The 12,224-nt window shown below is 39.9% G+C and overlaps 1 protein-coding gene across 1 annotated transcript in view; it reads right to left on the bottom strand.

Annotated features, from left to right (window-relative positions):
- Nucleotides 1-12,224, bottom strand: part of Lhfpl6 (LHFPL tetraspan subfamily member 6) — a 228,580-nt gene that overhangs the window by 19,819 nt on the left and 196,537 nt on the right. Inside the window, exon 3 of the mRNA XM_005330227.5 lies at nucleotides 10,532-10,630. Within this exon, the coding sequence (XP_005330284.1) occupies nucleotides 10,532-10,630 (99 nt within the window). The remainder of the gene's footprint in view (nucleotides 1-10,531; nucleotides 10,631-12,224) is intronic.

The following is a 12,224-nucleotide window of genomic DNA, read 5'->3' as shown; positions in this document are numbered from 1 at the left end:
AAGCCTAATGATGAACTATGGGCCCCTTGAAATAGTCTGGAAACCTCAAGTTAAAATAAATCCATGGACCAAGGTTACCATAACATTGAGCTCATTTACTGGTGTCATCAAAGCATCCTGTTGCTAACCCTAAGAAGCATGCTTATGCAAATGGCATATTCAGCTGTCCAAAGTATGACCCCAAATCAGGAAGTTAAAAAGCACTGGCCAGAGCATACAAATGTCAGTGCTTCAATGATATGAAGTTCACAGAAACAGAAAACTGAACAGTGCTTCTTTAATGTGTGGCTGCAAAATGACTTATGATAATTAGGACACAAATCAGAAGTGAGGGAGCAAGAAACAAAAGACATAACTAATAATGGCAGTATATAATAGGTGACAGCATGTCATAAAACTGCTTCAAAACAAAACAAAACAAACCAGAAAGAACTAGAAAGTTCTTTCAGTCTTGGTTATTCAGTAAAGGTGCACAGCAGTTAATGTGTGTCCGTAACTCTTAGGAAGGACTCCATATAACAGTATAATTTTTGCTTGTTTACTTTTTATACATTCTGGTTGAAATGATGGGGACATAACATACTTCATCCTTAAATTATTTCAATGTTGCTGTAGTCAGTTTTTGCAATGCTGTGACTAAAAGACCTGAAAAGAACAAGTTAAAGGAGGAAAAGTTTGTTTTGGCTCATTGTTTCAGAGGCTGACTCCATAGCTCTGGGCCCAAGATGAGGGAGAGCATCATGGCAGAAGAATATGGCAGAGAAAAGCATCCCAGGACGTGTCAACCAGGAAACACAGAGAGCTCTGTTCACCAATGACAAAATATGAACCCCAAGGGCATGCTCCCAGTGACTTACTTCCTCCAGCCAAATCCTACTGCCTCTAGTTACCACACAGTGACACCATATTAGTAGAGCCTTCCAGGCATTAATTTAAAGCTTTCAGAATCTAATCATTTCCTCTCTGTGCATTTTTGCATAGCCTTACCCATAGGAAAAAACATAACCATATCTAAACCATAACAACATGATTAAAATAAAGACTGTGTTGGTATTTTAGGCAGAACGGAGGACTAACACTTGTTGAATTTTTTCCATGTGCAAAACAATTCAGGCTGTCATACTGAGTCTTTTCAATAGTCATGTGAGAAGCAGGTATTGTTATCCCCTTTTAGAGAGGGAATTGAGATCCTGAATCAAGTTGTTGTAAGGGATTGACACTGAGATTCAAATCCAGTTCATAGCTGGCCAATTTGTTTGTTTCCCATTAACTAACGCTTTCGGGGGAAAATACATTTATTTGGAATAATCCTTTCGTATGGTATTTTCTGAAAAGATCTGATACATGAAGTCCCACTATAGACCATTGCTCATTTAGTGAATTTTTTATAATTTCTCTTTATTCCTTATGTTCGTCAATATATTACTAGGTTAAAAATCAGACTAGAAGTCAGATGAGTCCTTTTATCATTTCTGGTGATCCCAATGAATAATGCTTACAAAGGACCTTTGCCTAACTGCGGGACACCTGTTAAAACCAGTGGCTACTTTCCATCTTTTGTGATGGAATGAAGGCAAAAAACACAGGGGCAGATCATTAACACCCGAGGAAGCCCATCAATATGAATTTTCAGTTCTGGGGCAGAAATATTTTTCTTGAGAGTTAGGGCTCTTATAGAAAGATTTGAAAGAACTCTCTTCAAATGTCTGGTAAAGACAAATCTCCCAGCAACATCAGCATAGTGTTACTGGTCTAAACGCACGTGATTAGAGAAGAGACTATTCCAAGACACATCTGTGAATCTTTTCAATTATAAGCCCCATGAAGGCAAGGAGCAGGCAGGGGACTTTCCACGGGGACTGTATTCCATTATCAGAAGTAGTCAGATGGTGTCCTGAAACATAATCCCCAAACCCTTGCTACCAGAACATTTTAATAAAATCTATGGGTTTAAGCAAGACGGTGCTCATATCGACAATTTGTCTCAATTGTCCTTTCTTCCTTTCCTACCTCATTGACACAGTCTGTTGAATAAAGTTCACTCCTGAGAGATGATCCCAAACATCAAAAAATATCTTCCCCAAACAGTTACATTTGAAATGAAGTGTTTTTCTGGCTCCCATTTAACATTCAAATGAGACATGGTAGTAAAGAGCTGAGCGCACCTAATACAAAAGAATCATCAGAATGAAACTGTTCAGGTTCCTAAATCTCCTTCAGGACTCTACACTCCACCTAAGAAGGCACAGCACTTAGGTAGACCTTTGTTTTTCAAATAAAAATATTGAAAAAAAATTAAGAAGAATCTTGAAAGGAGAGACCAGCATATTCTCTGGCGGTGCCTCAAGACATCCTATTTTCCACACATTTTCCAAGAGAATTTCCCGCTTTCTTCAGCCATAGATTGCTGTAAGCTACTGAATAAGGTTTTTTAAAGGTATTAATGTAAGAGGGGGAATGATTCTGCACTGAAATAACCGAATCAAAAAAAGAACTGAGGAAGAAAAGAATTTCAAGCAATTTTCTGTTTTCACCTATCAGAGCATTTGGTTCTTTAAACTATGACCCTGATCTTGATTTTTTCTGGATGGAGACTAAACTATAACAGAATGATGCTACCATTTTTGCCAGGTATTCGGAGCCAAATATATGCAGAAATGTGACAGCAGTTGCTTTTTTAGTTGTTAAAAATTTATAGTAAGTTTTTTTTTTTCCTTCTTTTCTTCATTTCTTGCTTCCTTCCTTTCCCCTGGTCCTCCTTTCTGGGGTTATTTTCACCATATACAGCATGCAGGTAGGGATCATGTCTATCTTAATCATAATTTTTTTTGGAGGGATATCAGGGTTTGTTTCTATCTTTACCCACATGTTCTTCTTGCAAATCAAGTATGATTAAATTTGAGGAAGGAAAACGTGAGTCAGGTGTCAAAGAGCTAAAGGAGATGTGTCCAAAGACGGGTGGGCTGGCCACTAATCAGACAAGACTAGAAAGGATTTCTCTCCTAGACTGAAGATAGAAACAGACTGTCATTTTCTCCAACATTGCTGCGCTCCGGGTTTAGAGTTTATGGTACTGTTCCTAAGACACCAACAGCATAATTTCAGGAACAGGAAACATGATGGCTTCTTAATCAAATTAAATAGCAAAATGAAAGCAATAATTACTCAAATTTACTTGGCAAATTAGCAAGACAAATTAATTGAAACACTACTTTTGATCATAAGGGGATATAATTAGAAAATTCTTTGGTGGATGAAAATATCTCTGAGGCATGAATTAAATCAATTGGACAACCTGATTATAAAGACCTTATGCTTGATGTATAAATTCAAATTTTCTGATATGAAATATAAAATGAAGAACAAAGATTGATCAGTAAATATTCATTAAAAATGGTCCTGTCCAATAGCAAACACTGTCCTGACTTTTGTTATGTGCCAGATGGCTATGCTATGGATTATTCTTATCAGTAGTACTGTTTTGAACTCCCAAAAAGTAATAAGTAAAATCACCATTGTTTATGCTTCAAAGCATAAATCATTACTGACCCTTTGTTTATAATCACATTAATGGAAGGAGCAGTGACAATAAAAAAGATAGACATGCTTCTTAGCTTCATCTACAATTTACAAATCCAACAACTTCTCAGTAAAATCCAGTTCCAGAAAACTCTAAGCACTTCCAAGAAGCTACTTACCATATGACATCCCCCTAGCAGTAGCTTCTGTTCATGAGCAAACATGCAACAAATTTGGCCCAACTTGACTGAGTAGAGGAGCTGGGGGAGAAGCTTGCCCTCTCTTTTGGACAGAGTCATAAGTGCCAAATGTATTTATGACCACAGAAGAACTAGCTTCAGGATGAAGCCAACCTACAGATGGCAGATGGTAGTAGCCAATCTACAGATGGTGTTTCACAAACATGGGCCCTGGGCATCTCTTTGAGTCCTTGGATCAGTCAAGTCTGCAGCTCATCCCTGCTCTGGCCTTGCTGTAATAAAAGATTTTAAGTGTCTTCTTAGTTTTATCCAGGTGTTGAGTCAGGCTTTTGTAACTTAAACCTAAAAATGATCTGTGTTTAAAACAAAAATGAGAGTCATAGTTTCTGATGCATGGATACTAAAAATCTACATTCTCGACAGGACAGCTTCTGATTCTAACACTATAGGTCGAGAGCTACTATCAAGGCAAATGACACTTCCAGTTGGAGAATTTTGACATTCATTGTGAAGCCTATTGACATTCCTGTTTTCCTGTATTAAAAATGCTCCACAAATGCTCCTTTCTTCTTGATAAATAAGCGAATTCAAACATAGCAAGGTAACAACTTTGATCTGTAAAAGTGGACACTTTTGCAAAATCACTTCAAGATTACACTTAATACACAAATGCTTGATAAATCATCAGCAGACTTATAAAAACATTAAGGCCTGTAAAAACAAAACGAAAATACCCTTCTTTCTCATTTTGCTTTCTAAGTTTTTTTTTTTTTTTTTAATTGTAGATTCCTACCACATTGCATTACAACCACGATTGTAAGTTTCTTATGAAATCTCTTCTTGCCTAACTACTACTTTCAGTTTGGGATTCAGTTTAAATGTTCTTCCCCTGGAGTTTCCTTCTACCCACCCACCCACAAGATAAGTAAAATATTACTTTGTATCTTGTCTTGTGACTGACATTTGGAATTAAAACAAGTTGAAACAGGAAAGTAGAACATAAAGTAGGCTCCCTCCTGACTCTTCCCCCTGCCTGCCCTATAGCCCACCCACACCCACTCTTTACCAGCCTAAACCTTATGTAGCCTTGAGTGCTCAGGAAAACACACTTCTTTACAAAGCTCCAAGCAAGGTCTGATGGCCTTGAATTGTGATCTAGCAAAAAACTACCAAACTGCTACCAGACTGCTTTCAGGTGCAGGTGCAGGTAAGTGAGTTTCATGGATGGCTGATCCACAGGCTGTGAATCCACCTCTGTCCATACTCCCCTGTTTACTCCTATGCTTCCACCTGGTCAGAGGGGCAGCCAGGGAAGGGAGAGACATCTTCTGGTGCCCTTCTTCAGAAACCTCTGTTTATACCTCCTCCAGTCTCACTGGCCTCAGTGGGTCGAAGCCTTCCCATCCCATGCTACTGCAAGGGGCACTGTGACCAAGATAGATTTACAGTGCACCTTGTTTCCCACCATAACCCAACCTGGAATGTACAGTATTTGCACTGCTCACTGGGGTAACTGAACAGGGCTGCTTGGTGCAGAGTTTCCACTGCCCTCAATCCTGACTGGCTACCCTAGAGGCCTCCAGGATCAGTAAATGACATAATTTGAAATGAAACCATTTCTGACTTGTCAGAGATGTTATTCGAACAAAATCAGACATTACCAAACTATGACCCCAGGGCCTGCTTTTGTAAATAAAGTTTTATTAGGGCCATAGCCACCTATGTCCCATATACCTATTGACATTATGGCTGCACAATTGCGCAGCTGCTACAGAGACCACATGCTTGCAAAGCTTACAGTCTGGCTCTCTGCATAAATGCCTGCCAATCTCTGACTCTCACGGATCAACTAGGGTGGGATAAGCTCAGCAAGCCATCCACAATGCCCACCGTAGCTCCTGACACTCTGCCTGTCCGACATACTTTATATGAATATTATCTGTGTTAATATCTAGTTTTAAACACCCCGAGGGTCATAAATAGTTCTTTGACACTGTAAACACGACATACATATTTGTTGGCTGAATAATTGAAATGAATTCACTCTTTAAATAATCCACCATGGAGAAACCAAAGCAATTACTTCTTTCAGGATGCTCTGGCCAAGACAGTAACAGCAATTCAAAAACAGGATGCCAGGGCCAGGGGTGTAGCTCAGCTGTAGAGCACTTGCTTAGCATGAGCAAGGCCCTGAGTTCAACTCCCAGCTTCATCGACATACAAACAAACAAAAACCCCAGCACGGCAAGAAAGGGACCCAGGGTCCACATAAAGGACTGCAGGAGCTTTACTAATAGTACTGTTTCCCAACCTTTGAAAAGAACATGTGTCCACAAAGTGTCCTCTTTGAAATGAGGTAGAGATGAGCTTGCATACTCAGAAGAGGCAGGGAGGGTATGGCTGGGGCCAGCAGTGTACATGCCACTGAAAAGTGGCCCCGGAGCCCTCCTTAGGGAGGATGCTCACCCTTGGACTCCTGTTGTCCACCAGCCCTGGTCCTAAATGCACTCTCAATTTAGTTCTGTAATTTCTGTTTTTCTTTTTTGTGGCATAGGGGGTTGAACCAAGGGCGAAAACCACTGAGCAACATCGCCCACCCTTTTTATATTTTATTTAGGGACAGGGTCTCACTGAGTTACTTAAGGCCTCTCTAAATTCCTGAGGCTGGCTTTCAACTAGAGATCTTCCTGCCTCAGTCTCCTGAACCACTGGGATTACAGGCATGCACCACTGTAATTTCTGTCTTCACTAATCCACAGAGTTTATCCATCGGCAGAGTTCAGGGGAGTAATAACAAGTTTTTAAAGGGAGGAAGCATAGGAAATTAGGTGGGATGGGCCTAGTGATGTACAGTTTCTCTTTGGGTTTCTTTTGAAAGAAAAGATAACAGAGTTCCCAAAATAAAAACCTAAAGCAACAGAGGTCAATAAGCACAAAATATTTTTCAGGGTACCTAGAATTCCTTTTATCTGTAGATGATAACTTTGCACTTTCTCATCCAGTCTAAGAGACATTTAAAAGCAAAAGGGCAGAAATTAAAACAGGACTATCATTCCTCAAATTGGTTTTATTGAATTTAATAAGAAATTATAATCACCAGTGAATAAAAAAATAACAAATGTCTTTTTAGATTTTAATGTGACATTCAAATTTTTAACCCACAAGTCTGAGAGGATACAAAATACTGGGGTGCTGTAGGAAAACAGCAGCAGTAACAGGAAGGGAGTTTCATTATGATCTGCTAATTAATATAGCAATGCACAATAACAACAGGTCAGCGAGAACAGGATTCTAATCAAGTCTGGGCCTGTGTGGAACAGCCAGGAATGCTTCAAACACGGGAGAAAGAAAAATGCCAAACATCATATTAAAATATCTCCCTGGGCACAGTTTGCTTTCCAAAAAAACAAAACAAAAAAGCAGGTGGACAATTTTGTGCCAGCATTTTTTTTTTTCTCTTTTCTACATTATGCCAATCACAAAACTAATCCAGACAGGAAAACCTGTCCTCAAGGAGAGGAGAACAGGCAAAGGGGAAGCTATGATTCTTTTTATCCATGCAAATTAGGTGAGTATTTAAAAGCCAGGAGAAGTGGCTCACACCTGTAATTCTAGCAGCTCCTGAGGCTGAGGCAGGAGGATCGAAAGTTCAAAGCCAGTCTCAGCAAAAGTGAGGTGGTAAGCAACACAATGAGACCCTGTCTCTAAATAAAATACAAAAAAAGGGCTGGGGATGTGGCTCAGTGGTTGAGTGCCCCTGAGTTCAATCCCTGGAAGGAAACAAGGGAGGGAGGAAGGAAGAAAGAAAAGAAAAGAAAAGAAAAGAGAAAGAAGGTTAGTATTTGGACTCAGAATTAATTTTGAGGAAAGCAGAGTGGTTGTCATCCATTGATGACAAACAAATTGGTTTGTTTTGAAATTCACAGACTTCTGATATTGTATCAGTTCTATTTTCTTCATTATCTTAAAAAATTTTCATGGGTGTGTTCTAACATAGAACTCAATGATTTGGCATTTACTAATACTGCCATTTGACCAACAGAAGTTTTCTTCTTGGAGTGAGATATTGCATGTGAAAAGGATATGTCAAAGTTATTAACCAGCTGGAACATTAACTGTCAGGAATCTGGTCCTTCCATATGGAAAATACACTTACTATCACTATGCAACAGTTGGCTTAGGGACACATTACGTGTGCTGCTCCCAAATATATTTGAGAAAATAACAGAAGCAGGAAGGTCACTCTGACCTTACCTTGCCTTCTCCCCTATAGGTCTTACAAAACTAGGAGGGATTGTGTGAACTGCCCCTTGAAGCAGGAGACAGGATCCTAAGACATCTGAAACCATGAGCCCCAAATAAACTTTCCTCTTCTATAATTGTTCTGGTCAGATCTTTTAGTCACAGCAGCGTACTAAAACACAGCCTTTAGCTCTGAAGACAGGGACACAGAGGAATCTGAACAAACTGGCCTCACTAGCTCTCCCCCAATTTACCACCATTCCATGTGTTCCCATTGTCTAATTACATCTCTCCATGACTACCCACTTCCTCATTACCCTGCATAAAATGTACACATTTACCCTTTTTCATCATGTCTTTATTTCCTTATGAAGCTTCTCTTATTGGGTTCAGTTGGTAGAGTGCTTGCTTTGGATACACAAAACCCTGGGTTTGATTCCCAGCACTGCCAAAAAAAAAAAGGTTCTCTTGTCATGCAAAACTTATCTTAAATAAATTTGTACTTTTTTCTCTTGTTAATCTGCCTTTTGCTTCAGGAGCCTTAGCCATGCACATGGGGATGAGTGAGGAAAACATACTTACTTTTCCATATAGCAATAAGTATTTTGTAGGTTCTCTAATCTATTAATTCTAGAAAGATACTCTGAATGAAATCATTCAGTAGAGATGACACTTACAGTCATGAAATGATTCAGTATCATATGTCTTAAAACAATAGAAACTGGAATAGATTAACTGTTCAATCATAAAGGAAAAAGGAAGTAGTTACGTAATAGAGAATGAGAGGCTGCTTTTACTAAGAAGCACTGACTCTTGGGCTTAAAGATGTCTGATGGGTAACTAAAGAGGCAAAAACAAAACAAACATACTAAAAACTTGGCATCTCAGCCTTCTTCTTTTTTTTTTTTTTTTTTTTTTTGGTATCAAGAATTGAATGAGCCAAATCCCCAGCCCTTTTTTTTGTATTTTTTTTTTAGAGCCAGGGTCTCACTGAGTTGCCTAGTGCCTTGCTTTTGCTGAGGCTGGCTTTGAACTTACAATCCTCCTGCATCAGCCTCCCTAGCCTCTGGGATCACAGGCATGCACCACCACGCCCAGCTCTGTCTTCATTTTGTATCTGTCTCCTTTCTACCTTAATCTTTGGGTCAGATTCCTGCTCAGGTATGGAACAGATATATTAACCATTTAAGGAGTGTCTGCCTAAAGACTAGCGATACAAGGATGATTAGTTCTAGTTTCACCTAACTTCTCTTGTGCCACTTCACTAAGATAAAAAGCAAGACATCTTCAAGATTCCAGGAACAGTGAGCCTTACAAGCCGATCACCCCATGATGGAACCATCCCCCATAAATAGAAGCAATTACCCCCCAATACAAACTGCAGCTATCCCCCAGAGCAGAAGCAACCATCTCGTCCCACAAGGGATTAATGACGTCACCAGAGTCTTTAGGACTTCTCAGAACCAGACCTGAATTGATGGTCGGCCAATCAGACCACACTTTGACCAAGGCGGCTTACCTGTGCAAACTTCTTGCCCCACACTCTTGTTTCTGTCCACATTTAAAACTGCAACTCTTGTCAGTACCCCTGGAGGACAGGGCTGAGGACACTTGGTCTCCCCTTGTTTCCCCAGTATGGATATACTGAAAAAATTCCTTCCCTGCTTTTCACCTTTTCCATTTGATTTTTGGAGTGAGTGCCCAGATCTGATCTACTGGGACTCCCTGAAATGAAGACCCCTCTGGCCTAGGACATCAGTAACAATTAAGTAAGTGTAGGTTTATCAATGAAGTGAAACGTTACCCAACTATTACAAATTAAAATGATGTACAGTATGTAGTACAATGCAAAATTATTAGGTCGCCCAGTAAAAGACTCTATAGATACAGTTGGAAAATACCTAAAATTTTCTCAATATACAGAAAAGCAAATCGATGAGGTGCCCTTCATCAGTGTGTGAACTCTTACCTACTCACCATATCTTTACAGTGGCACCTATTCCTACTGATGGGGAGGGTCTCTGTAGTCTCCCATTGAGCTTTTCCCATCTCTTCTTGTCCCTTTGCTGTACTGTTCCTTTGTTTAACTGCTAAGTGCTCTGTCTACTCCTGAGAAGCCACAGACTCACCTCATCCAAGACCTGTCTCCATTCTCGCCTCTTTCAGAAAGTGGTCTATTACCTCGAACTGAAATTGCTTCGGATTCCTCGGCCCTCATTGTCATTTCCTTGATTGTTCTGTTTGCTTTGTCTTCTCAGCAAGACTGTGGAATTCCACAGTTGTTCTCAGCCCATGAGTAAATACTGGATTTTGAATGAATTGATCAATGAATATTAAACTCTTGAAAGCAGGGCCATTTCTTATCCTTGCATCTACAGTACAAATCATTGTGCTGGACAAACAGTAGATTATCACTAAACAAATGGATAAAGGAGTGTACATATATCGTCACACATGACTACCAGCTGCAATATAGTTTCCTTCTCCATTATTTTTCCACCTTCTGCTTCTAGGAAATATCACGTGAGGTTCTTTTTGTAAAAGACGTGCCATTCATGAAGAGAACTTACCCAGGTCAAACTGGCCAGAAATGTAGCCACAAGTCTGTCGGACTTCCTCACTGTCCCAGCCCAAGGGGTACAGGGCACAGCCAGCACCAATCAACAAGCCTGCAAAGAGATAAGACAAGAGAGCTTTTACCAGTGCACCTCTGCCTCCCTGGGTAAGAGGAACAAAGGATCAATATTTGCAACATAACAAGACCCAGAGCCTGCATTTGGAAAGCACCATCCTAAACTCCCTTAAACAATCTGAGGTCAGTTTAATTCTAAGAACAATATCAAGTTTGCCTAAAAGAAAAAAAAAAAAGCCTGACAGCTCAGTTTGGTTCCAACTTGGCCTTTCAAAAGCATTCAAAGCCTTGCAAATCCTGTTTAGGAAATACAATCCACAGCCCTTTTAATCACTCTTGTAAAAAAACCAACGAATTCCACCATTAATCCATGTAAACAAGTAATTTAAGAGCAAGCAAAATTTCTCAGTAGGTTATCCATCATTCTTTCGATTTATTTATTTATTTTTGTTTCCCATGTGAAAATCAAAATAGAATGTTTCAACCTTGTCAAATTTTACCAGGGGCAAAAGAAACAAAAGATTTTCATGAACCACTTCAGCATGTTGATTGAACCTCTGAACTGTACTGCCTGTTTTATGCTCCACTGAGAATGACTGAGCATCTACACCTCTCAGAAATACTTCCCGAGAGACAGACACACTGTAATCTGCGTCCTCCTTACAGCAGAAGCCAAAAGGTTTGAGGATTAAACTGAAGAAGGCGATGGCTTGATTCTAATGTAAATTAAGTTATCATGACCACACACTGCGCTGACAGCTTTCGATTAGTGAGTCTTTAATTTTGCATCAAAACCTAATATGATTTTACAAGAACCTGAAGGAGATTTCAACACTCACTATTTGAATCCGTGGGCTCATCTGAAAGTAAGATCTTGTCCTGTCAATCAATGAGCATTCTCATCACCTGTTAGTACCACAAGCTGCTGAGGCAGTAGGATCAAGGCATACTTAGCTGGATGGGTGAGAGAGAGGGTTATCAGGTGCTAAACAGGAGGTACCCATTGGGAAATGCATTAATATGGTAATGTGGAGGAGGAATGGCAAAGCCCTAAGTACATCTAGAAGAGGAAAGCTTCAATATTTATGTACTGAGTCCTTTCTGTCCTTTCCTGTCTCTCTTTTGTCCTGCTTTCACCTCCCAGAGGGTGACTAAGTATAAATAACCTGTTTCCTCACAGGATCTAAGGTCAGGCGACTTTCCAGCTCCTCCCCAGGCACCATGCTGAGACCTAAGGAGAGACATCTCCCAAGTACTGGCACTCATTTTCCTACCCTGGCATCCTTCCCCTCAGCCTGCCCCTTGGTGCACAGGAAAATGACCATAAAATACAGAGCTGCTTCCATCAGAGGGAGTGCCCAGAATCACTGTAACTGCAAATCACAAATCATGTCCTAGGTACAACTGTGTAAGGATGAATTGTGTTGAAGGTGAAGAACAATCCAGAAAGCAGTATTATATGAGGTTTTGCTGACTAGGCTGTTTTCCTCAGTGATTTTTCTTTCCCCCCATGAAATAGAATTTACAGTATTCTGAAGACAAATCCTAATTAGTTTTATCCATCATCAGGTAAAGAGGTAATTAATGAGGATGCCAAACTTTGTATAAATTGAAATTTATGCATGTTCAAT

This window comes from Ictidomys tridecemlineatus, chromosome 6 (genome assembly GCF_052094955.1).
Source record: "Ictidomys tridecemlineatus isolate mIctTri1 chromosome 6, mIctTri1.hap1, whole genome shotgun sequence".
Lineage (NCBI taxonomy): Eukaryota > Metazoa > Chordata > Mammalia > Rodentia > Sciuridae > Ictidomys > Ictidomys tridecemlineatus.
Note: the sequence above shows the minus strand (reverse complement) of the source record. Positions and strands in the feature narration are given on the sequence as shown.